Source organism: Aspergillus tubingensis (assembly GCF_013340325.1).
Source record: "Aspergillus tubingensis WU-2223L DNA, scaffold_7, whole genome shotgun sequence".
NCBI classification, from domain to species: Eukaryota; Fungi; Ascomycota; class Eurotiomycetes; order Eurotiales; family Aspergillaceae; genus Aspergillus; species Aspergillus tubingensis.
In genome coordinates, this window is record NW_023336281.1 from 1,368,702 (window position 1) to 1,394,135 (window position 25,434).

Genomic DNA, 25,434 nt, shown 5'->3' on the forward strand with positions numbered 1-25,434 from the left:
CTCCCTTTCTCAGCTCGTTATATTCATGTCTCTTCACATATCTAGTCACTTTATCTCCTACATAACGTGTTTGAAATCTTGCACGATCTTACGAAATTGACGATACAATATGTTGTTATTTTTCCATACTGTACTATATGTACCATATGATACGTACTCAGCTCCATCATTGTTATATTTCCAAGTAACCCAACTACCTCCGAGAATATAGCATTGACATATGATAATGAAAGTAGAGGCAAATCAATGTAAGTATCCCACGTATTGATAAATGGGAGTATAGTTCATATTCATGTGGCTTGGATGTACCATGCTATACTTTGTAAATATAATCCCCGCTTTCCCCGGTTTCCCCCTTTCCCCAATTTCCATTCCTTGCTTCCTTCCCTTATTATTCCATGCCCTTTACTCCGGCTCGTCCTCCGCTTTAGGTACACGCATGTGCGGCACGGACAAACGATTGTATATGTATTGGAAGTAGGAAATGATCGATATAGAAGGGTGCTGACTGAGACGTTGCGGTTGAGGTTGAGGTTGAGATGGAGCCCGAGACACAGAGTGACATAGTAATGGACAGGCAGAAAGAGGTAGGATATAGAGATAGACGGAAGGAGATTTGGGATTGGTTGGGATTCGGTCATCGGACTAGTCAACAAAAGAATTTCATTCTAGACTAGCTCCCTTAAACCTCTTAGCAAGACGTTCACTTTCAGATTTGGGAGACTCGGGCCTGAGATGAGAGGAAGAAGAGGTAGAGGAGGGGAGGGAACGTTTTCCGGGGTTGTAGGGCACTGAACGTGGCGGGTAAGGCTCGGGTGTGGGCAGCCAGGGGCGCTTAGGGGGGCGCTCACCACTTTCCTGAAGAATGGTCACCAGGGTAGCCCATCCAGAGGTGTTGATCAGCTGCAGGCCATCTGCGGGGGCACGTTGCGTCGCGACGCGGCATAGTAGGGCTTCTTCGTCCTGTGAGAAGGTGGGTGGGTTTGGTTAGGACGGTTTGCTCCTGAATGGAAGGAAGTCATGTAGGCGATGAGGGTTTACCTTGTTGAATGTCGACAGGGAGTGCAGGAAGCACAGCATGTGGAAGTCCGAGACGGCTCGGATTGCTTTGTCCGGGTCGCCGTGGGTTACTAGCTTCTTCGCCACGTGGATGAGCTCCTGGCTCTCGCCGATGACTTCGCGGTTCTCGATGGGGAAGCTGCTGTCGGTGAATAGGGGGGAGGCGTCCGTTGGGAAACCGTGTGTCAAGGTGACCAGAAGGTACTCGACGGGGAAGCTGGGTTTCGCGTTTTGCTGAGCGCTGATGCCGTACTCGTTGATCTTGCGATAGAAGACCTCGGGGATATACCGCGACTTGTTCTCGGTGTCGTCGTCCTCGGATTGCACCAGCATGACAGAGGGTTCTGCCGATGGTTCAACAATGTCCGCGCGGACCATCTCGACGGCCGCTACTGACGCCTGGTAAGCACTGATTGCAATGGCGCCCTCCTCGTCGCCACTCAGCACACAGGTGACGAAATTCGAGCCGAAGCGGCCTGTTCGGCTCCATTTCGTGGCCTTCGGGTGTTGCGCTTGCAACCGCGCTGCAAAAGCAATCTCCAAGGAGGACAGATAGTAGGAGTCGATGTGTCGTTTGCAGATCACCGAACCGTCTCCACGACCTGCGTCCAGTAGGTCCGTAAAGATCACGCCAATCCTCTCCAAACCACATAGATGTGCAACCTCGTCCACCTCCTTCTCGTTCGGCCATTCATGGAGCGTAACTCCATCCACCTCATCTACTTGCGGTGGCTCATAGATGGCCTGGACCACGGCTTTCACCCCCAGCGGAACTTCCTTATACTCCTCATAGGTACCGTAGAGAAACCCTAACCGCTGGGCGCCCGACTTCCGCCAAAAGTCGAGCAACGAGTTGATGAGATCCGGCGAAGAGAACTCCACATGATCCACCATCCGGAACTCTTGAGGCTGAAGACTGATCGCACTCGGCTGGCACTTGGTGCAAATGCCCTCCGGCCACTGCGGGTGTCCAGAGGGACAGTCTCGCCGTACCCGATAATACGGCTCACTAAGCGGGGGCATGAACGAGCTGTTGAGTTCGGCTTTGTTGGTCGAGGCGTTGATTTTCCGCAGGTACGAATGGAATGAGAGGTGTTTGATCTTCTTCTCCGCCAAATACTTGGGGTCGTAGGGCTCGAGCGGCATGCAGTAGTCGCACATTCCCTTGGGGCCGTGCCGGCAGAACTTCGTATCCAGGCCTCGCTTGATCTTCCCATCCTTCTTGTCCAGCATATCATCTAGCGGCGATTGTTGCACCACGTCCCAAGGGTTCTTGATCGTGGCTGTAGGCGAGCTCGGCTGCGGAGGGCGGAAGGTTACCGTTTCGCTTTGGGGCACGGGAGCTCCATTTAGACGTCGCGAAGCTTCACCCGCGCTGGGGGTTATGTGACCGTTGGCTGTGCCATTCTGTTGTCCTTGGTTTTCTTGATACCCGATGAAGAGCTTATCGCCGTGCCTGACAGGAAAGAACCGAGCAGTGTTAGTAGCTATGACAGGTGACCTGGATCAGCGCAGAATCTGTCCAAAATGCGGGTCTCAACTCACTTCAAACCAACTTTGTCCAAACCCACGCCATCTAAGCTGTTAAGAAGTCTTTCTTCACCACCGGTGCCGATGGGCCGGTTAGAGAGAGTGATAGATGAGGGATCGACGTTCGGAGGGAGGCGTTCTAGGATCTAGAGAGTATAAGCACTTATTCGAGCTTTAAGTATTATGCCATAAGGTATAGGGAACACACCTGTGGCTGCAGAGACGGGAACAGTTCTTGCGGGTTGACCGTCAACCGGAACTGGCCGTTGCGGCTTTCGAACCTCAGTACGATTGGGCGTGACGCCATAGTGGTGATACCCTAGCAAGAAGGGGTTGGACAGAATAGTAGAGTTGAATCAATGTTTGTGCAGCTTAAGTAACACATCAAACTCATCAAACTCATCAGATCATGGCAGTGGGCGGGGTGGGAAGAGAGGTGAGAGAAGTTGAACGAGAGAGAGACAGAGAGTTGAGAGAGCTTGGAGGAGAGCCGATTAAGGCGGCAGCGGAGCTCTATCGTCATTGCACGCCGTTACCGCCTGGTACCACCCCGCCGTCTCTTCTCCGCTGACAAATGGTGTATCTTTGGTAATCCAGATACTTCCCTCGTCAACCCATCCATAGCTCATTCATGACTATAATTAACATGTACACCACATACTGTCTGAGTCAAGAGCTGTATAATTATATATATTTATATATTTATAAATGTATATTTATTAATTATGATTCTGTTCTATTTATATTATGGAAATAGCATCACAACAACAAGAGACCCAGTCCTCCGAATTAAACGCCAGTATCCAATCCAACCCGGTCAAAGCAAAGCAAGGCACGAATGAAACTGCAGGGTATCAAGTGCAAATCGATTTACATAATGGTGCACTTCTTAGGCAAACCACATGGTCCCTCGTTACTCTTGTCTGCATCACTCGCTCCCTGAGTGTTCTGACCGTTCTTGGCTGGCGCAGGCTGGGACTTCGGAGTCTGAGTCGTCTGTTTTTGCGACGCTGCTGCGGCCGCCGCAGGCTGCGACTCCGACTTGGCCTGCTCGCTACCATGTAGTCAAGCGAAGTTGTGGGCAGCAACGTGCTCGTAGAAGGCCTTGCCCTGGGCCTCAGCAACCTCGAGCTCGAGAGCGCTGGGCTGGCGGGAGCCGTCGGCACCCTGTAGAAAAGAAAAGTCATCAGTATATTGTCGCCAATCGAAACGGTCCGGTGTCAGTTTTGGGGAGAGAAAAACTTACAGCAAAGGTACCAGCACCCCAGGCGCTACCACCGTGAACCTCGTTGAGGTTGGACAGCTGGGCGAAGACGGTCTTGTAGCCGAGAGGGACGTAGACGAAACCGTGGTGAGCGAGAGTGCTCATGGCAGCAAGGCAGGTGGACTCCTGACCACCACCCTGGGTACCGGTGGAAACGAAGAGACCAGCGTACTTGCCCCAGTAGCCACCGGAGGCCCAGATACCACCAGTGCGGTCCCAGAAGGCCTTCCACTGAGCGGGGAAGTTACCGTAGCGAGTGGGGATACCGAAGAGAACGGCGTCGTACTCAAGGAGGGTGTTGGCCTCAGCAATGGGGTAGCTGGACTTGGGGGGAGCGTGCATCTTAGCCAGAACATCGTCGGAGAGGGTCTCGGCGATCCTAGACGGTATAGGTTAGTCACCGGGACAATTGCGATAGAATTTCAGTTGCAGCTATTGACATACTGGAAGATGTCGGCGGAACCGCCAGCAGCCTCAATACCCTTCTTCTCAGCCTCGGCCAGCTTGAGGATGTGGCCGTACATGGAGTACTGTAGTTAATTGGCCCATTAGTCATGCGAATTTCCAACATGTTGAAATGTCACCAAACAGTGGGATATCACTTACGAAGACGATAGCGATCTTGGGAGCCATGGTGATGGTGGGGTGGTGGGGTGAACCTGGGAGAAAAGAAAGGCACAGAGGAAAAGGTTACTTCTGATGAAGAGAAGAAAAAGACAAGTGAATGGGTCCGGCCATGGTGGCCAGACTTTATAGCCTCGAGAGGGAGGGGGGGGAAAGGTACTGTGGTTGAGGAGCTCCGCAACTCAAAGCAGCTTCTTCTCACTCAGCGTTTGGCAAGCATCCGTAATCGATTACTACCGTTCGCCTGTTCCCGTACGGACCCTTTCTCCCTGGCACGATGATTGGTCTGGAGGTACCTAAAAGTGGAATTCCGGAGCCACTCGGCGTGATGCCATCCAATCAATCGTGATTGTGGAGCCTTACGGATCATTGACAAATGGAGCTCGGATGGACTCGACTGGCGCTGAACGATCTCTTATTCACCATCTCATAAGCCCCTCCTCTCCTCTCCTCCCCGTGGGAACAAGCAATGGTGACACCTTTGGCGGCACGGGTTTGATCCCTCCTCTTTTTGGGAATCGAAGGGCCCCTGATGAAGATTAGGGGATTCTGACAATCTGCTTTCTCATCTTCCACTTGCTAACTAAATAAGGGTATCTGATAGTCATGATGTCATCTGGATAGCACCTAATCACTGTCGACTAAGAGAGTGTCTTTCTCACATTCCTACTGTGGAATAGCTGCTCTCTCTTTGTTTGTTAGGGGTTGCTGCTGACGCTCACTTGGCCCTATCTACAGTGTACACACTACACAGTAACCTAGTTGGCAATTGAGTAGCGGAAATCCGTGCACGGTCTGGCTAGACCGTCCATCGACTCCCGTACCCAGCCCCATATTAGATTGTCCCGATGTCTCTAATAGACACCATATTCCTAATCAAGCTAAAGCATCAGCTCTGCTTCATCATCATTCTTATCGTATATTCTTTCATTCAAAAACTGTCTCCCTACTATGTATTCTCAGATACACGACAAAGACAATCCAAATGCAACCTTGATAGATCTAACCATGTAAAATAAGTGTAAACATGCCTCTCAGCTGGGTATCTCGACGATTTTGTAAACTCAAATCTGCAAAACGCATACAACCAACCCCTTTCCCCTTCCACCGTCACCATCATCATCATCTTCTGCTTCTTCTATCCGCGTCCACGCCCCCGGTACCGACCCCGCATGAAGCCCCCACCGCGACCACGCTCACTCCTCCACTCCCTCTCACGCTCCTTCTCCTTCTCCTGCTCTTCCCGGATCAAGGCCCGTTCCCGTTCCAGCTCTTCCTCGGTCTTCTCGACCCGGATTTGCGGACGGGGGAGGTTCTCCGACCACCGGGGATGAGCATCCACGCAGGCCTTGCCATCCGGACAAAACCCGGCCAAGTAGTATTGACACAAGCGCCGACGAACATGCCGCTTGGCACACAGAGGTCCCAGCTCGCAGAATCCCCGGTCGTAGTGTTCACAGGGGGGCAGACGCGCCTGCTCCCGCACGTGCTGATACAGGCAGTCATCGCCATTGGGACAGTAGCCGGACCGCGAGAAGGACTGGCATTCCGGCATGCGGCGGAGGTTGTATTCATGAAGGTACTCGCACTTGAGACCCTTCTTACAGAGTCCCTTGAGGAAATGCTTGCAAACCAGCGATCCATGTGTGGTTGACGGTGCTAGTCCCGACGCGGTGGTGGTCGACGTGGTGACACGCGATGGGGTCGGGTGGCGATCGGGACAGGCTGGTCCCAGAGGGCAGTGACCTTCGCTGTAGGCTTTGCAGACGGGTACATCACTGGCGAGGCCGAAGCCGTAGCTTTGGCGGAGGAAGGGGACGAAGGAGAATTCATCAAAGCTCGGGTCGCGGGGGCTGTTGGAGGTGAGCACGCGTGATGCTGCATGGCTCACGTCTGCCGTCATGTTGATTGGTTTTGTGTTGAACGACAAGAGGGTACTAGGAAGGATAGAGAGGCAGAGCAGGAGCTTTTCGCTCGTCGACACGTTTGAGCGGAGGTCCTTGCTTTGTTTGCAGTCAATCAGATGACTGAGGTGGGCTAGGATATAGACCCAATTAGTGCCCTATTGCCTTGCAAAGTGTTTGGCACCCTCAGACACTTAGCATATGGAAGAGAGCAGACTTGAAGAATGATGAATGATCAGTCTGCATCGGAGGAGTCCTGACGAGCGACTCCGAGCCTTGAAAGGGCAGTATGTTGAAAGAGGAAGGCGGTGGCAATACAGCATGCTTATTCAGCAATCTCATTGTGGAAGTCCATCGAACCATGTAAATATTGGTAGTAACGCATGAAGAGCTGAAGAGCAGAAGAGCAGAAGAGCGTAATCCGAGAAGCATCTACTAGTTACTTCTACAGTGAGATCGGTTTGTCTAAACGGGATTCCTCGTCGATGCTTATTCCCCGCCCTTGTTTGGGCACAGTCAGCCATCCATGCTGCAGCGAGACGTACCCCGTCTTTCGTAGATGGTTGACGGCAGCCTGGGGGAGCGCCGGGCCCAGTTGCAGCAGGCCAATGGGTACGTTTCCCAGGCGCAGGCAAGCCTGGCTGCCCCTGCATACGAGCATTCCTACGACTTACGAGATCACATGGTCCGTTGCTCGATGGGTCTGACGCCCGACTCCCTGCTCGACTGTGAGAAGGATGCATGTTGTACGGTGTAACTTGGAACTGGGGAATAGCCCCGGGAAGTAACCTAGTTCCAGTGAGCAGCACAACCTCAATGCTCCCATGCTTCCTCCTCCCTTTTTTTTCACATCTTCTTCTTTTCTTGTAGTGAATAGCTTCAGCAACAATACCGCCGCGGTTGTCGGCGCTCCGGAGCGGCTCCTGTCGCTGGCGAGTAACGCGCCGGAGAAAAAGTGTACTTGACGCTAAGAACCCGAGGATTGTCTCACCCCTCCTCGTTCTCGGTGCCTATTCGCTCGGGGATCAAATGCTGATTCAGTATGGGTGAAAAGGTCTCCCACTCAGCATCAAGGTAATTGAGTCGCGGTCCTTCATGCGGGGATGGGGCGTCACTAGTCCTACAGGTTAGTCGTCCGCGGCTGCATCTCCCCCACAACCAACATTTCCCTCAAACGAGGGTGCAAAAGGGAAGGGGAAAAAAAAATAAGAAAAAAAAGCAACGACGGTGGGAACTCTAACTGCAGCCATAAGAAAATAGTGGGCAAAAACTGCATTTTCCAACCCAGTCGATCCCCCAGTCCGATCCGGAACAACTGAGCGAATACTTCATAAGGATTACTGAGCATCACCCCCATTGTGGCCAATCACTGCAATGCTGATACATCCCGGCAATTGCTCTGGATATATTGCATCAGCAGTCGATCGCTGAATTGACCTCTCCTCAGTCAGAATCAATAGTCCCGTGCGACGAGTCTATAATCTCATCGCGAGCTACTCGGGTTTTGGATAAAGAAGGCTTAGTGACAGACGCCACTGTCATTGGACTTTTGCGAGGTCTCGAAGCACCAGAATCTCACCGGAGAGTATCGAGAGGGTAAGACCCGGGCCTTAAAAACAAACCTTAGCCAGCCGCGTCCTCTGGCTGGTACACCAGATGAAGAGGGAGAACGTTCCGGGGCGGCCAATGATCAACACGATCGCTTGATCTGCTCCTCCGACCTGGGAACCTGGGACAGCAAAAGGCGGGGTGACAACGTTTGGACCGTGTCTGGGGCTGTGGCTGGTCATCATCAGATGCTCCCATCGTCGGACGTTGATCTGATTGACTAGCCCAGGTCACTGCTGATGGAGGAGGGGGAACCGACCGAAATAGGCCCCTAACCTTAGCAGCCTGCATGACAAAGCTGCATAGGATGTTGCCTGCAAATCGGCCGCATTGCAACCCTAGAAACGAGAATACGTACGTGAGTAGTACGTGGTAGGGTACAGGGAAGGGTAGTTGTAGAAAAAGCCAAGTACCTGGATCATGGAAAGAGTGGGATGATACTGATGTAGCCACTGCGTCGGGTCGACTCAAGTGGTTGTACGTGGTTTGGCCGGAGGAACGAAAGAAGCAGCTCTCGTTGTTGTCATTGTTGTTGCTGTTGCTGTCGCTGATGCTGATGCTGCTGGTTCATCCTGGTTGCCTTCTTTCCTTCCTGCCAGTCCATCCATCAACAGCTCCGTTGCAGTGTCTCTCTCCCGTTGCTCCTGCTGCTCCTGCTGCAGATCAGAGGGTTTAAATTGCTCAAGACCTCAGCAGAACAAAAAGAAAAAAAGAAAACACCCACTGCCACACTAATCGTACGATCCCTTACCTTCTCCATACTCGCGTGGGGGGAGCAAATCAAAAAGTCCCCAATTCGCATCACCAAACCAAAAAGCCCTTCCACACGTGACACTGGCCATTCTGGGGCTTGTTCCATCTTTAATCATCGCATCACGATCTTAAGCTTATTTTTCTGTATTTTGACCTCACATCCTGGTTCTCGGAGAGTCAATCTTTGCCCCCTCTAGTTCTACTGCACCCTTGTTCCCCTCCCCCTCGTCCACCACTGCTGGCCATGTTCTCCGGCTCCTCCCTCTTTCCGCACTGGCGGCGCAAAGCAGCCGAACGCTCCAGTAATAGTTCCTACGAGGTGCCCTTCTTCTTGAACGCTGCCTATTATCCCAATTGGAGGATATACCGGAAACAGCCTCCGTCGGCCCTTCGATTGGGCTTCATTTCTCATATCTTCTACGCGTTTGCATGGTACTAGTAACCTCAAGTCGGCACCATGCTGATGGTCCCAGTCCATACACAGAGACAGTTGTTAACCAGCCTGCTTTCTTCGTTCACAGGGTTAAAGAAGATGGTACCGTTTATGTAACCAGTCCTCTCCCCTTATTGTGAGGGGCTGATCTCGCTGACAGGACATGCTTTGAATAACAGCTCAGTGACGAATGGGCCGATGCACAAATGCCCGTCGACGGCACTAACGGCTGCCTGCGGGCCTTTGCGCAACTGAAGCCGCAGTATTCTAAAATGAAGCTCATTCTCTCAGTCGGAGGAGGCGGCAAGGGCAGCGAGAACTTCGCCCAAGTGGCCCGCAGTCAATCTCGCACCGAGACGTTTGCTCGGAGCGCGAGGGCGCTGGTGGACCAGTTTGGTCTGGATGGTATCGACGGTACGTGCGATGGATCCCAGCCCCTCCCCCCCTTATCATCATGGATGCGTCATGTCAGTATCTACTTTGCAGAAAATAAGGTAAAATTGTGTGCATGCCCTAAGGCTAACCAACCGTGTGCTGGCCCAACAGTGGACTGGGAATACCCCTCCGACCCACAAGAAGGATCGGACTATATCCGTCTGCTGGCGCGACTGCGCGAAGTCCTCCCGGCCCCGCGTTATGTTCTGGCCTCTTGTCTGCCGGCCGGTCCATGGGCTCTCCGCAACATCGATCTTTCCAAGGCGCAACTCTATCTCGACCTGATCAATATCATGGCGTACGATTTCTCGGGCCCCTGGGAGAACCAGTCGGGTCATCAAGCCCAGCTCTTCAGCAAGCATCCCGCAGCGATTTCTTGCCAAAACTCCATCTCCTACATACTCAACCAGGGCGTCGATCCCAAGAAGTTACTTCTCGGGATCCCCGCGTATGGCCGCTCGTTCCTGGGTAGCAGTGGAGCTGGTCAGCGGTATGTAGGCTGTGGCGGTGAAGACGGCGTCTTCGACTATAGCCAGCTGCCGCGACCGGGAGCCAAGGAGCATCACGACAGCAGTCTGGGAGCAGCATACTGCGTAGGCGGTGATGGCGGATTTGTCACATACGACACGCCCCAAACAGTCCAGCAGAAGGCGAAATTCGTCACCAAAATGAAGCTGGGTGGGCTATTCTATTGGCATATTGGAGGCGACGCGCGGGGACCGCGAAGTCTGATTGAAACGGGGTATAACACATTGCATGATATGTAGTTTTCCTTTCTATCTCATTGTCAGTATAGTTAAGGTCGGAGGCTCTTTTGTTCAAGGGAAAGTACGAGAGTGTAAAGACGAAGAAAAACAAAGGCCAAAAAGTTATACCAGGGGAGGGCATCCAAAAGGAGGCACACGTGACTGATTCTGTTTGCTTAGCCATTGTTATCCTGATTGTTTGATTGGAAGAAAGAAAGCAAGTGAAAAAGAGAACAATAAAAAGAAGAACAACATTCTTATGGCTTGTGTTTGGAACAAAACAAATTATCTCGCTTAAGCATCCCAGCTGGGGAAGATGAGACAATCGTTGCATTCATTGATAAGCCCCTCCCTTTTCATAGGGGGGGTGGTTTCACCATATGCAGTAACTAAGCAGTGTCTGTGCATCCGCGACTATTATTTGTTTACCTACCCATCGCATCCTTTGTATCACATTTCATCCATCATTTCTGCTAATCATCATATCGTAAAAGACAGTAACGGAACTAGAAGATTATATCATAGTTTATTACATATACTAAATATACTATACTATACTAAGTGACAATTACCTACCTACCTCGACCAAACCAACGATGACACAAGTCCAGCTCTCATCCCTTCATCCATCCATCCATAAAAGGCATATGGGAATCACAAATATCATCGTAAGCAGTAAATAGGCCATATATAAACAGAGAACAAACCATCAACCCTCCACATAACACACATGTCTCATTTTATATCCCCAATAAGAGAGGATATCAGATCCATCAGTCCGTAAAAGCAAAAATACAGACTTTTAGTTTGAAGGCAAGACAGACTGGCTAAATCAACCGCCCAATGCCTGCGTCACGTTCAATTGAACCTGCAGTTTGAGCGACGCCAGCGCTTCTTCGATGTAGAGGAGCGGCTGGTTGTCGTAGATGCTTGAGTTGCCGGTAATGTCGATGGGGATCATGTAGTCCGGGTAGTTGCCTAGCATGCTGGCGACGGTGAGGGTGCTGACATTGGCGGTCATGGGGACGGTGTTGTTGCCTGGGTTGATGGTGAGGTCGTAGATGAAGGCCTGGCCGATGCCGGTGTTGTTGACCTCCAGGTTGAGGGTTAGGTTGCCCTGTAGGATGTGGGGTTAGTTGGGATACTGGTATGGCGAATTGGATGGAAGATGGGAGAATTGCATACCACGGCGATGCTGATGTCCGAGGGGTTGGGGATGTAGACGGTTCCTTTGGCGTTGGTGCCGTCTGTGTTGTTGGTTCCAATTGACATGTCCACGAGGTCAAAGCCGGAGAGCTTGTTGAGGCCTAGACCGGAATGTATGAGTCAGTGGGCTGTGAGAGTCAATTGTAATATATGGGGAATAGGTGAGCTCACCTGTCACCATAGCGGTCTTGTTGTAGGTCACAGTGGTCTTGGGTAGACTTCCCTCTTTTAGCTGGGGCTTGCCGTAGACGTTGAGAGGGAACTGCTCGTTCATGATGGCGGCCTTGCAGAACTCGGCGAATGCCGTTGCGTTGGTCAGGTTCGCACGCTGGTTGACATCGATGACAACGCCATTGTGGCCGTTGAACTGGGGAACCTGAACGTGAGTGAAGACGGCGGAACCCAGCAGGCTGATGGCTGCCGAGAAGGAGTAGAAGGTCGGGTGGAAAGAGCTGTTGGATCCAATAACCTGTAGTTGGTGGAGGTCGAAGGATGAAGGTGAGGGGTCACTGATGATCATTGATGTGACAGTCAGGTTGGAGTCATTGACGATGTGTTGAGCCTCCTTGGGGTATGCGACATAGACTCTGTTTTCCGAAACATGTCATGTAAGCCGGAGACCAGGAAATGGATATGGATTGGGGGAAGGCATCTCTTGCCGCGAGAGCAAACTTACACAGGAAGCACCACTACAAGAACAATCACAATCAAGGCGATGATGTACACCCACCACCATCGCTTGAAGTGCCTAGCCACGCGAGCCCCAAAGCTGGGCTTGGCCGTGGCCGCAGCCACATTAGCACTTTCGAACACTTCAGGCTTGCTGTCACCGGCCATCGTGGTTATAATGCGCCGCTATTCCAGGTCGTACTGAACCTCTCCTCAGACACAATGTACCGATGATGTCGGTGTGACAATGGCGGGGGCTTCTCCTTCCGTGAGGACCGGACCGAGGAATGTGGGATGACTAGCACAAGGATTGTCTCTACGCAGAGACGGATCCGAGGACTTAAGAGACTTGATTGAAGTAGACAAGCTGCAATGAGGTCAGCAACGGACTGGAGGATACCAAGGGGAGTGCTATATATTCGGCCACCATGGTGCGACAGCAGCTAAGATACATACCCACCAGTCTGGTCGAGGTCAAGTGACGGGCAAGTGATATGCAAGACCGACGATTGATAGGGTTGAAGAATGACCACGGAACCCAGGAGACCGAATCAAGGGAGGCAAGGGAGGAGAGGAGAGGAGAAGAACCCACAATCAGCCAGGACGAAGGAAAAAGGAAACAACCGGGTCTAAACCCCCCTGCTCGAACGCTAGGTAGCTAGATATATCTTCTAGATGTCCCCGGGAAGAAAGAGAAAAAACACTAATAAAAGCTGAGACCATCACATGTCCAATTTCAGCAACCTCGATAGTCGATCAGGTCTGCACACCGCGGGTCATACTAGTGTACAACCAGGCTTGAGACGGCGCGGACGAAACATGCCGCTACTGGCCCTAGTAGATAGGAAGTGTAACGGCGTAGGTTGAGGGGCGAGCCACCAGAGGGACGCCATGCCAGGACCCAGTATGCGGGAGGACGATCCAGATAATGTGAACAAGATCCATTAGGTCCGGCCCCGCGCAAGGACCATGGCCAGCTTGAGATCGCGTGGAGCTACACACACATACTTTTTTTCTCAGCCGTACAGTGGGTAGGTTAGATCAGGCATTGTTCATGATTGATGATTTGCACCTGCAAATCCTGATTGAAGATGTACGCGAACCGAGGCAAGAGGTGAGCCATCGCATCATCCCGCTGCGAGTGATTGGAGGAGGAGCACGAGAAGGAAGAGGAGAAGGAGGAGCAGGAGGGCGCAGGAGGACAGCCGGAGCATGCTGAAGTGTGAAGGGCTAATGCAACCCCCCAATTTCCCCCGGACGATCAGGGCAGCTTTGGGGTGGGACCAAATGCCGGCGCGATGCCAGAAAGTCGAGCTAAGGCTGGCTCTCTTCCTGTTTGGGTCATCAGGTCTGCATCCCATCGCCACTCTTTCTCTACTTTGGGCCAATTCTCCGTAGACTGCGCTCGAGCACCGGCCAATGGCCCGACTTGGGCTTGAGCTAATGAACTCCCGGGGTTTAATATCGCCTACCAATCAACCGAGCCGGTCGCGGTCAGCCCGGAGTTCTGGTGCATTCGTGCTATATTGTTATTGCATACTCCGTCTTGCTCTAATTTCTTTTCTCGAGTTCAAGCTGAGGCCGGAAGGAGGGGGGAAGGTATTTGCCTGTTTCCCCGCTTAGTTGGTTAGTTGGTCTCCAGCCAAGCCCACCCGGTGATCCAACTACTGAATAGTCCGTTGTGCTAGTCAGGACTTGCTTACCCTTTCCCCCCAATAATCTCACCCACCAAGAGCAAAAAGCTATTCTTCCCTAGCTGGACACTAAATTGCGGGTAATTAATTGTCTTTGTCGCTTCTCTCACCCCGGTGGTTCGTCGCCACTGGAGGACTCAATTTGATCACGCTGGAACAGCAATCACTACTAACTTCTCAGAGGCTGAGGTATCCAGAAGCATGTCCAAAACTCTATCCATCAATGATGGATGAACATCCGATTATGTAGCAATTCCTCGTGAGTATCATCAGGTATGATCTCGGTCGACACAAACACACGGCTATCTCTAAGAAGAAATGGGAAAAATGGTATTACAGGAGTCAAAGAAAGAAAGGAATGGAAGAAAAATCCCAACGATCGAACATGGACGAGCGTCCACGGGAAAAGGAAGTAAGAAAAAAACAAGTGGAGAAATGAAAATGGTTATGAAGGGAAGAACCACTGAACGAAGGGTGGGGGGAAACAGGGTTGTATTCCAAAAGAGAAGAAAAGAAATATCACACAGTGATTCGAAAATGATGGGTATCCAAGAAACGAATATCGCTGCCCGCAAATTGGGACGAAACGTCAAGCGAGAAGCCACTTGACCCGGTGATCCAAAGGGTGGAGCAGCTAGCAAGGCCTGCTCAAGGAGAAAAAGGAAAGGTGCGAATAAATAGCGCGAAATGCGAGGGGAAAAGGGAAAAGCAAAGAAAAGGGAAGAGCGGCAACCCACGGACGGGTCCAAACGAATGAAACGAAGTAGAATAGAAAAGTCTTCCTCAATCGGCAGCACAATGTGCGTGTTGATACTGACCAGAGACACTGAATGGTCGAGGAAGGACAGGAATATCAAGGGAAAATCATGCCAAGACCAAATGCAGAACAAGCCTTTCGCCTTTCTTTTTGCTGCACGAGATGGCGGATGCAAACAGGCCCTCGGGTCGACCACGAGGGTACTGCACAACCGTCTATGCTTCAGTTGCAACCGACTTTTTGCGATGGAAAAGACTGCGGGTTCGGGATTTGCTGCGTTGTTTCTTCTCGGGAGTACTGCCAGGCTGGCCCCGACCACGCGAGTTCGAGCTGGACTCCTCGTCCATGTACTTGTCCTTGTAGATCCTATCAAAGCCGGGTTAGACCCACCCCAACCATAGCCGAGCCGGTGGAGCAACTTACCAACTGTTCCCAACCATACTGATGCCCTTCGCTTCCGCCTGCCGGTAGAATTTCGCCGCTTTCTTCAGGTCCTTTTTGCATCCAATACCTTCGGCGTAGCAGAAGCCGGCCTCCGCTAGGGCATCGCCGTCGCCCCATTGGCCCGCGATCTCGAAGCAACGCAAGGCCAGGGACTTGTCCTGCTCGATACCCCATCCGTTCAGATGACTTACTCCAAGCTCGTAAATACTCAAGGCAAACTGCGCTCGATAAGCCTTCTGTAGCTCCTTGGCGCGAGCGGGAATGGTCGGGTTCGAATCGTCCATCAATTCGATACCAACAGAATCCACCGCCTTGCGCAACCACTGCACACCCTCCCGTTGATTCGGTCGCATACCCCAGCCATGTCGACAAGCCAACGCGTAAAGTAACATTCCGGTTGGATGGTTCTGCTTGGCTGCAATGCGCAGGTGATATGTCGATTCATTCAAAGACCCTCTTTCATGGCATTCGATACCCTTGGTCACATGCTCATCCGCAGTAATCACAGCCGATGTTGTCGTGTTTGTGCGCGCGGTTTGCGGACGAACGGTCGATTCAGAACCTGCAGAGGAAGTGGCATCGGTGTGGTCTAACTTCGGGGCCTCTGCTTCCCGTTGTTCCGTAGGAGTATTTTCGGTGGGAGCGACCTCGGTAGGCTCAGGTTCAGTAGGTGCAGGCGCGGTAGGTACAAGCTCGGTAGGTGCAGGCTCCGCAACAGAAGGCTCGGGCTCGGGCTCAGGCTCGGCAGGAATCGCTGGAGATGGCCTGGCTTCCGGAGATGGCGGGCTTTGTTGAGGCAGAGGGGGCTCCGGAGTCAAGTGACGAGCGGAAGCGGGAGACTCATACATTGAGCGCGTCTTCGAGTGGATTGAAGCCTGCAGAGAGGGGGTAGGCGACGGGGTCCTTGCGGGTTGCGGAGGCCCCGCTGTGCTGTGCCGAGTTGGGCTCTCGAACAAAGGCTCCTGCCACTCGAAATGAGGGGTTTGGAGGCCGGAGAAGACCACCGAATCCCTCGAAACCGCACGTCCCCGGGGCAGCGAGTACTTGGCATAGGTGTAGCAAGAAACAGCAGAAGATGGGTCTTCATTGGGGTTAATCGGCAGGTCCGCTGGCGATGGTACCACAATGGGACTAGGCTTGTGTCCACGATTGAGCGCGCCTTGCGAGTTGGCAACCGGCGGTTCCGGCGAAGCCCTCGGACCTGGGGCAGAGAGACTTGTGCTAGACCGACTCAAGGGACGTGAAAAGTTATAGGGCCGTTGAAGGTAATTGCCCGCGTTCGAAGTCTCGGAGCTCATAGACGGCGACCGGGGATGCGAGCGTGTCATGGAAGAGGACATCGAAGAGTATGGCAGTGATACGGCGCTGCTGGCGGACATCTTTCGGGGCTTTGAGAACGTCGACCCGGCATTCGAGCTGCTGTAGTCATCGTCGGAGCTTTCGGGCTGTACTGCTCGAGCACTACTCGATGGCCTAGACAGTGGCGATCCCGGGGGTGCTAGGCCTCGTGGGGGAATGTTCAAGCGAGAGACAGAATCAGTCGAAGAGGTCCGAGACGGTGCCACCATCGAGACCCCCAGCGAAGGGGGCGGGCCACCCGGAGTAAGGCCAGTGGGGGAGACAGCATAGAACCGAGGAGGGCCTTCCGGTGGAGCTTCGGGTGCGCTGTGTGAGGACATGGCATCCTCGGGTGATTCGGCGCGTGGCAGGTCAAGGGCGTTCACGCTCGGCTCTTTTTTCGGAGTCGTGTCTTCGTCCTCCTCGGGGTAATCTCCCACTTCGCTGGTCAGGTGCGACACCGCACTCAGACGAGGATGTTCAGACTGCGGGCGAAATTTGGGTTCCTCCACCTCGGGGCTCAACTTCTGCGTAGGTTGTCTTGACAGTTCATTGCGTCCACCGTGACCTCTTGCGCCAGTGGAAGAATCGCTCGACGATGGGGATCGAAAATAGCCGGGACGAGGTTGCGAGAGCGAACGAGCCACGCTGGACGGAGGCAGCCTGCTCATGCGCCGGTTCCTCCGTGCCGATTCCTCCAGTTGACGAGCAAGGAGTCGACCTTGAGCAGCGAAGGCATCGAGTGGAGAGAGCGCAGGAGGGATTTCACCATCATAGTGCTCAATGCGTGGAGACGGAGCCCCGCTGCGAAGGACGTCGTGGGAGGGAGAGCGGTGTTCGAAATTGGGCCGGGAGGCCATGGTTATTATTCAGGATTCCTCAAGTTGTTTCGAAGATAGAGAGATGTTCGGTTTCGTTTTCCGGAGTCAAAACAGGAACCACACGTAGGGGGACTTAATCGATCAAATCATTAACCACCGTGGACGGGCGAGGGGTTCGATTGTTCAATCGCGTTGCATGAAGAATGTGGGATGACGGGAGTTGGAATGGGGGGAAGAGTCGGGCAGCGCTTGATGCTCTGCACACACTGGTAAGCCGGAGGCGCGCAAGAACAGTTCTTCGAAGCACTGCACAGCTGACAGGTGCGGACAAAAGGAGGGGGCGGAAGACACAAAGGAATGACAGCCCCAGGGGAGGAGATAAGCAAGAGGGTGTAGAAGAGAAAAGAAGCGAACGAACAATTCCGAACAGTAGATAGTAGATAGAAGGGGTATGGAGGTGGATGGGTGAGGCCGGTACTAAAGAGCCGGAGGGGAAACGGCACCCAATTGGTGTGGGTTGTGGTGTGATAAAGTGATGGTTTTCCCCGGCGGATAACAGTCACTACTTACCCCTACCACTATATTAGTAGTATGGAGTGAGAGGGCAGTTGAACAATCAACTAGTTGACAGTTCAAGAGTCGTCACACAAGGAGACCATGAACTGGCATTGCGGAGAGGAGAGAGAGAGAGAGAGAGAGAGAGATAGAGAGAGAGAAAGAGGGGATAGGGAGGGAGGCGGGGGGGAATGGTAGAGAGATGGAAAAAGGGACTAAGAAGGAGGGAGTGAGTTTGAAGCGAGCGAAACTGGAAGAGCGTGTGAAGGACGTTTTGGCCCATTTGATCAGGTTCGAGGCAGGAGGTTTCGTTACTTTACTTTACTTTACGCCCTGACGATCCCCAAACAAGGACCGTCGTTCTGGGCGTCTCCACGCGGAGGGGAAGAAAAGAACGGTAACGCCATTACCGACGGGTGCCATGCAGTCTTCCCCCCAATCACTCCTGTTTGCTGGTGCCAGACAGTGCCATACACCCGCCCACAGGCCCATTCTTTCAGGGGTTGCCGTTTCCCCGTTACATACCCATACCGGACAGCTGACAGTTCCTCGGTCTTGGCATCCACCCAACTTGCAGGCGGATCTTTACACCTTTTTTCTTTCGGTTTTATTTTACCGGGGCGAAGTCAGGGGCTTGCATTACTATTGTTCGCTTTATCGATGATTATTGATGCCCGGACTCCCCCAAAGGTACCAAAGAGAGTTTTCTATCTAGCACGGGGAAAGCCTGTCCGTCGATGGGTTTGACCAGCTTCTAGAAGGCAATAGCATTCTCGACCATCGTGAGTCTGTCTGTCGGGTTAGTGGTTCAGCCTGATTCGACGGTGGAGTCTGAACCGCACCGTGGCTCCGCGATGCTATTTATATTCGCTTCTTCCCACCCCCTGCAAATTTTCGTATCCCAACCTTGAGAACCGCTGCTGATTCGTTCATCGCGTCCCATGGGTTCTTTCCTCTCAGGTACCATTTGTTGCTCCAACGACCGCCGTTCGTTTCGCTTCTGCCATGGTGCCCTCCCGGCTAGTGTTGTTATTGCGATAGTCGCCCGTTGACTAGCCAGCCGGTCTGTGTGGTGCAAGGAGGTAGATCTTGTCTAAGATTCTGGGTAGATGTTTCCACCCTCTCTCCGTCATCTTCATCGCTGGTAACAGCCAAAGTAAACCAGTCTGAGGCAAGATGACCACCATCTGGAACAAATGTCTCATCTGACTGCGTTCTCGTTACTTGGACCTGTTGTTGTTGAGCGAAATATGCTGTAGATTGTTCATTCAGTTAAAAAGAGCGGCACCTTGAGGGGGGTGCGCGTCCTCAGCATGGACGCCTAAGTCAGAAGTCTTAGCCATCCCACATCATCGCCAAGGATGAGCACTATTTGATGACGATGGTGTTGATGATGCTTTTCTTCGTGTCCCCTTCCTAAGGACCCAGCAATTGGCCCCGGGGCAGGTGCTCGTTTTGTCAGCTGGCCCGGAATCAGGCACAACGTTGCGGGAACGGCCAAACAGTCTAAAACGATCGCTAGCCAGTGATGATTGGTGCGACAATTTAAACACTGGAGCATCGGGGATTTCTACCGCTGGACCTCCGACCAGCTTCTTCTTAGACTTTTCTTCGGAGTACACCCACATCGACTCGTCAATAATAAGTAGTAATAATATCAGCTGCCTGAGGTACATATCTAGTCCTCTTCGTGGCCCTATCCAAGGCTGGCACTCATCTGAGTCCATCATATTGAAACCTTATGGATCAGCGCTTGGTATCACCAACTGCTGACTGTCGAGCAATCTGAGAATGTCGGCAGGAAGCCCCGCTCGATCTTATCGTAAGATTGACTATCTACGTGCTTAGCAGTCAAGATATTGAACAGGGATGTTGCTGCAGCCAACGTTGTTCCTGACACTCAGTGGCTGGCAATAGCGCAAGGGAACCGACAGCCGTTGGAATGTCTCCATCCAGTGACATAAAACGGATTCCATCCATGGAAAGGACAATCAAATAAAATGAAAATGAAAAATCTCTTCAACCTCACAGACCACTCTCCCTATCGTGAGCTAATTGAGGTACGGAGGAGCAGCGGAGACAACCATACTCCCGTTTGTCCAATCATGACGCACGGCAGGCCGACTAAATGAGTATTTCGGCGACGCTCCGCCGAAGCTTAGGTGTTAGCAGCATGAGCCTAATCAACTCGAGATGATCAGTCGTTAAGGAGAAGAATACTAATGTGAAGGGGAGGGGGCGTGTGAATTTTGACAGGAACACAAAGGACAAACCTTCCACCCAATCTCTTTGTAAAACATCTCTGGTCGCGTTGTCCCTTGCGCTTTGTTCACCCCTCCACATCGAGCAGATCCCCATGTCTATCACCACCCCATGAAACAACTGAACACACAGCCCTAATTACTACCGCTTATAATAGTCTACACGCGACACCACGACAGCCAAGCCCAAAACGTGGAGCCCTCTCAACATGCTGAACCGACTGAGAAACCGCTCCCTCTACGACCTCCTCCACGTCGATCCCTCTCGAGACCGTGCCCACGTCTACGAAACCTCCTGGCTTCTCCCTCCCCTTCCCTACGCCATCCTCCGCGGCACCATCTCCCTCTACATCTTCACCAGCATCTTCTTCATCTGGGGCTGGAGCGGCACTCATGGCGACCGCGCAGAAATCGGCGAAAGCTTCAGCTACTTCACCTGGCTGACGTACTGGGGAATCGGTTTCTACATGCTCTTTGCCTCCATCCACACAGCCTGCTATGCACTTAAGGGCCACTCGGTCCTCTTCGACCGCTGGCCTCGCGCCCTTCGCGCCCTCCACGGCCTCTTCTACACCACCGTCACTACCTACCCTTTCCTCGTGACCATCGTCTTCTGGGCAATTCTCTACTCTGGACCTTGGTACACCGTGACATTCAGCGGATGGCAGAACGTAAGTACCCCTCCTCCACCTACTACTTCTCCCCGCCCCCTATCTTCCCCAAATCTCATAACGATATTAATGATATAATCAGATCTCCCAACACGGCCTCAACTCCCTCTACGCCCTATCGGAAATCATCCTCCCAACCACCGCCCCGCACCCATTCCTCAGTCTCACCGTGCTGATTTTCATCCTCCTTCTTTATGTCTCCCTCGCCTATCTCACCTACCACACTGAGGGGTTCTACACGTACTCGTTCCTCGACCCCGGTCCGCATGGCGAGAAGAGTGGCCATGTTGCGGGTTACTGTTTCGCCATTCTGGCGATCATCATTGTTTTCTTCTTGTTCTCGTGGTGCGCCATCTGGTTGAGGCGGAGATTTACGGGCGGGAAGGTGAAGAGGTCCGTCTATGATAGGGATTATGCGGGTGCTGGGGTGGGTGGTGATGTTGAGGAGGATGTGGGGGTGGAGGAGCTGAGGGAGGAGAAGTGAAGTGTTTTAATATCTCTTCCTGTGGTTGATTACTTATGGGGTTCTTGAGAAGGAGATGGTGCGGGGTGTAATCTGGTGTGATGGGGTTAATATGATATCCTGTGGGTTGAGTGGAATTTATGGGTATAGTGGTAATTATACTAATTATTATTGGATTACTATATATTACAGATACAGATGCGTGTAGCTTAACCACAGATATGTTACATATAGTTCATTCAAAAATCCCTCATAACTACTTACTATGGATAAGAAGAGATGCAGTCAAGAAGAAATGTCAATAGGACACGGTTAGAGAAGAAAGAAGAGATGAGATGATATCATTTAACACTACTCCGTATCAGGAACCGCCATCATTAAGATGCTTAGACCATTAAACCTTCTCCCAGCTCGTCTCACTACTCCCACCACTCCCATTCTCCGGGGGTGTTTGCTGTCCGGTCCGCAACCCCAGCATCCAGCCTACCAGTCCAGCAGGAACCCACTCGCCGATGAAGTGGTACGTCCGTGCTCCCCGACCAACATAGATGACCGAATTCTTGGCCACCCTTCTGCCGAAGATGTCCTTCGATGGGGGATCTAGTGCGTCCAGGACGGCGTAGTGTAGAGCCCGGGCCGGCGAGCCGCGGATCGTGCTGGGCCCAGCGGATGCAGCTGGTCGCTGTTCGATGCTGTTGAGATACTGCGAAGCGTATAGGGACCGCTGTTGCACACTCCAAGCAAGGACTTCCGTGCCGGTGATGTGGCTCTGGGCGTTGCGATACTGCGAACCCAGGTCGATGTTACCGAGCTTGAGTTCCACAACGTCGATGTTGTTCTGTTGGAGGAGGCTGAGTTCTCTGCGCAAGGAGGTTGCGAACCCTGACAGGGCGCGAGTGGTTGCGACTTCGGGTCCGGTGAAGGGAGCGGAGAGGGATGAGGAAATGGATGGGTAGGCGACGACGATGGTGCTGTTGGAGTTGCGGAGGGTGAGAAGAGGGAGGAAGATCTGGGTCGTGAGGATGGGAGAGAGAAGGCGGGTGTTGACGGTGTCGATCCAGGAGGAGGGTGGGATTGTGGCCACGGGGCCGGAGGCGTAGTTCGGAGAGGGCACGAGGATGAGGCCGCTTAGTTGGCAAGTGTGCGGGGGCACACCGGCCATGGGCGACTGAGGTCGAGAAATAAGGGAGTAGATCTCATTTAGAGAGGGATGTATTTCGGATGGTGAGGAGGGTGTCTGTTAAATCGATATTGTCAGTTTGAGGTTAGATTCCTGCGATGCGGTTGATTGCACTTACGGCTGAGAGATCCAACCAGAGGGCTTTGATGTCTGCTCGATTTTCCGACTGCACGATATGTTCCTCCTCTGCGGATGTGACTGTCACGTAGACTATGTAACCTCGACGTTCCAAATCGGCGGCGATCGCTCTGGTCATCGGCTCATGGGGCGACCCGGCGACGACTGTCCCAATGATTAGACTGCGAAGTATAGAAAAAGTAGGAGATATCCATACCCACTATTTCCTTCCGGGCTCCATTTCCAGCTCGCCTGGCTCTCCGTCGCTTTCCGTTCAGCTTCTTATTCCCATAATACAATACACAACTGGTGCCCAAGAACGCGATGATGGCAGCACTCCATGCCCGGTTGCGCAAGAACCAACTGTGCACGCGATCAACGAATCCTCGCGGTATGGGCGGACTGGGTCGGTTTCTGGATACGGGCCGAACGGAAGTAGGTAGCCATGACTGGCTGGAGAGGGTATCGCGGAGTGCGTTGGCTGCGTGGTCCACTTGTCGGTCGATCGACTCGGCGACTTGGAGAGAATATCTCCTTACGTCATGCGGTATCGAGGCAAGCTGGAGAAGAGGAAAGTGTCAGTACAAAAGCGGCGAGCAGAGGGCGCATGCTACCAACTCACATAGTCGAAGAAAAATTGGTCGTCACTAGTCATGATGATGCTGTCTGCTCAGGAACCCGAGCTTTCTGAGATAAAGAGGTTGATGAAGATTCGCCGGCAATGAAGAATCCGATTCTTATCGGCGGGCGGGTCACATGAGCCTTTCCGCCCTATTGGAGGGCCCGAATCTATACGGCTGCACCTTTGATGTGAATGCTGCACTGAATGCAACAAGCATATGATGGGTCGTAAGGGTCTTGCTAGCAATCTTCATCATGCGCTAAACTGGTTCATAAGTTCCGAAAGATGGGGTTGGAACACCGAAAATAGCCGTGTTGATATGTCATTGATTTGGCTACTATATATTACTATCATTTCACATCTGCAACCTCTCAGTAGTAGTAGAACTCTTCAATGAACCCAATGAGTACAACGAGTGTAACAGTGCATGAAAAGCTGTCAACACTAGTAACATCATGGCTATCTGAAATACCATAGCATTGCCAAAGCCAAAACTCCTGTGTTAAAAGGACCGGCTCCGACATGAGACTCCTGTAAGACCCGTGTCAATGGCACACGGACAAGAGGGTATAATAAGACTGCGACTGAATTGCTTTCAAAAAAGTCCACTTTACTATAAATCCAAATATAGAATCCTCGGTGCTTCTAGCTACCGAGTGAGCCCTGGTGAGATAATAAGCCGGATTCTGCAATCTTATTGTCGTGTTGGAGAAGTCCGGTCGCATGAGAGCAATCCATACTACTACAACGACTCGAGGAACAAGCGACTTGTCTGAGAAATTAAACTACATTCAAACATAACACAGGGTGAGGCGCCCACAGACGTCTCTGGGAATACACGATGGGTTGACGAGATTCCAGTGCGATTTTAGCATCCAAGCATGTTATAGTAGCTATGGTTAGGAAACCAATAAAGACAGGCACAATCAGAGCAATCTGTAGGGATCATACAAATAAGAACCTTCCATCATAAAGATAGTATTATGTTTTGTAAACTTAGCATATAACATTATATTTGTGTCTCCGTCAAACAAACAAAAGCGATGGGGAGGAAAAAAGTATGACCAGACTGGGGCTCGATCCCAGGACCTTATCGGTGTTAACGATACGTGATAACCAACTACACCATCCGGCCAACTTGTTGAAGTAACATCTCAATTTCTGTTTAATAATCCAAAACACTTATCAGTATGTTAAGCGCATCGTCTGTCGCGTTCAACCGGACAACACACCTATGTAGTTACTCTTCTGTATCACAGTAACGATCATTATTTCTGCTGTATTGCCCAGCGAGAAATTGGTCCAGCATACTCTATAAATGTATCTCCCAAAGATGTTTTTAGCTCAACTCAAATGGCCTAGCCTATTAGTTTGTGACAGTGAGCTGCCAAGCGCAATTGGGAGGCAGCTGTTGTATAAGTATATATAGTAGCTCGTGGCATAGTACTGGGACACGTGCTCAGCCTCCATGTGTCATGTTTGTTTCTATGTTCTGTGAAAGTGGCCTCTGTAATGTGCAGCATTTTATCTATCGCGCAATTCTCATAGCCTCCTGCGCCATCAACCAGTTCCACCAGCTGTATGGAGTAGGGGACCACCTCGCATGTCCCTGAACTAAGTGTCTATCTATTATCTCACAGAAGGAAGGTCTCGTGTCGAAAGCCAAGAGTACTGAGGTAAGTTCGCGGAAGAGAATTCTTCCGTTCACTATAATAGGTATTCGCAGTGGCCCACCAGGTCTTAGACTATGCTAATTCAGCCAAGAAAACGCAGATCGCAGAGGATTGACACTGCTCAGTCGTACTCCATGTATGTAAAGCAATGGAGGATTCTTCGTGCCTGACCTATTAGTTTGCCATCCAGAGGCAGCATGCATAGTCCGCTCAGTCAACACTTCACCATAAGTCATAATCAGTTCCCAATGATCGATCAACCATCCAGAAAATGTGTGATATATGACAGCTGTACGGTCCTTGGCGGGATAGAATTAGGCTCCCCAGCCTTATTGCTATCGCCTTGTGCGGAGCACGTCTGCCCCGTGCCGAGATAGTGTTGACAATCGCATGAACACTGAGCCACAATTCGTCTGAAGTATATACGTCTTAACAAGAGCTTCCGAGTGCTCCTTCGGCCTACATGAAACAAGGATTATCAAACATACTTGAAACCGACACCTCCGACAAGCCCGTGCTATGATTGCATGTCTCGGCAAAGCGAGGAACCATGAAAGTTCCCGCCTTCAGAATGCGGCACGATATACTCCTGCCCGGTAAGGAGGGG

At 51.9% G+C, this 25,434-nt stretch overlaps 8 protein-coding genes and 1 non-coding gene across 9 annotated transcripts; 2 read left to right on the forward strand and 7 right to left on the reverse strand.

Annotated features, from left to right (window-relative positions):
* Positions 1–663: 663 nt before the first annotated feature.
* npl4 (nuclear protein localization protein 4) lies at positions 664–2,896 on the reverse strand (the record flags this gene model as incomplete). The annotated part of the gene is made up of 4 exons (XM_035500517.1): positions 664–963; positions 1,042–2,515; positions 2,605–2,735; positions 2,798–2,896. 4 exons carry the CDS (start codon positions 2,894–2,896, stop codon positions 664–666), a joined length of 2,004 nt encoding a protein of 667 aa, XP_035356410.1.
* A 758-nt stretch (positions 2,897–3,654) lies between these two features.
* Positions 3,655–4,486, reverse strand: pst2 (putative NADH-quinone oxidoreductase Pst2; the record flags this gene model as incomplete). The annotated part of the gene is made up of 4 exons (XM_035500518.1): positions 3,655–3,756; positions 3,836–4,232; positions 4,298–4,383; positions 4,460–4,486. The coding sequence occupies 4 exons, from the start codon at positions 4,484–4,486 to the stop codon at positions 3,655–3,657; spliced, it is 612 nt and encodes a 203-aa protein (XP_035356411.1).
* Positions 4,487–5,615: 1,129 nt separating this feature from the next.
* On the reverse strand, positions 5,616–6,380 carry yth1 (cleavage polyadenylation factor RNA-binding subunit YTH1; the record flags this gene model as incomplete). The annotated part of the gene is made up of 1 exon (XM_035500519.1): positions 5,616–6,380. The coding sequence occupies one exon, from the start codon at positions 6,378–6,380 to the stop codon at positions 5,616–5,618; it is 765 nt and encodes a 254-aa protein (XP_035356412.1).
* Positions 6,381–8,986: 2,606 nt separating this feature from the next.
* AtWU_05410 (glycoside hydrolase family 18 protein) lies at positions 8,987–10,377 on the forward strand (the record flags this gene model as incomplete). Its single annotated transcript, XM_035500520.1, has 4 exons — positions 8,987–9,174; positions 9,264–9,288; positions 9,355–9,589; positions 9,722–10,377. 4 exons carry the CDS (start codon positions 8,987–8,989, stop codon positions 10,375–10,377), a joined length of 1,104 nt encoding a protein of 367 aa, XP_035356413.1.
* An 811-nt stretch (positions 10,378–11,188) lies between these two features.
* Positions 11,189–12,399, reverse strand: AtWU_05411 (PQ loop repeat family protein; the record flags this gene model as incomplete). The annotated part of the gene is made up of 4 exons (XM_035500521.1): positions 11,189–11,473; positions 11,542–11,663; positions 11,734–12,149; positions 12,239–12,399. The coding sequence occupies 4 exons, from the start codon at positions 12,397–12,399 to the stop codon at positions 11,189–11,191; spliced, it is 984 nt and encodes a 327-aa protein (XP_035356414.1).
* Positions 12,400–14,897: 2,498 nt separating this feature from the next.
* On the reverse strand, positions 14,898–17,324 carry AtWU_05412 (cell cycle inhibitor Nif1; the record flags this gene model as incomplete). The annotated part of the gene is made up of 2 exons (XM_035500522.1): positions 14,898–15,048; positions 15,106–17,324. 2 exons carry the CDS (start codon positions 17,322–17,324, stop codon positions 14,898–14,900), a joined length of 2,370 nt encoding a protein of 789 aa, XP_035356415.1.
* Positions 17,325–20,310: 2,986 nt separating this feature from the next.
* Positions 20,311–21,256, forward strand: AtWU_05413 (uncharacterized protein; the record flags this gene model as incomplete). The annotated part of the gene is made up of 2 exons (XM_035500523.1): positions 20,311–20,772; positions 20,855–21,256. 2 exons carry the CDS (start codon positions 20,311–20,313, stop codon positions 21,254–21,256), a joined length of 864 nt encoding a protein of 287 aa, XP_035356416.1.
* A 373-nt stretch (positions 21,257–21,629) lies between these two features.
* Positions 21,630–23,187, reverse strand: AtWU_05414 (DUF1776 domain-containing protein; the record flags this gene model as incomplete). Its single annotated transcript, XM_035500524.1, has 4 exons — positions 21,630–22,472; positions 22,534–22,697; positions 22,750–23,092; positions 23,155–23,187. 4 exons carry the CDS (start codon positions 23,185–23,187, stop codon positions 21,630–21,632), a joined length of 1,383 nt encoding a protein of 460 aa, XP_035356417.1.
* A 1,028-nt stretch (positions 23,188–24,215) lies between these two features.
* On the reverse strand, positions 24,216–24,289 carry AtWU_t138. Its single transcript has one exon. It is a non-coding gene; the product is annotated as a tRNA-Val (tRNA).
* Positions 24,290–25,434: the final 1,145 nt, after the last annotated feature.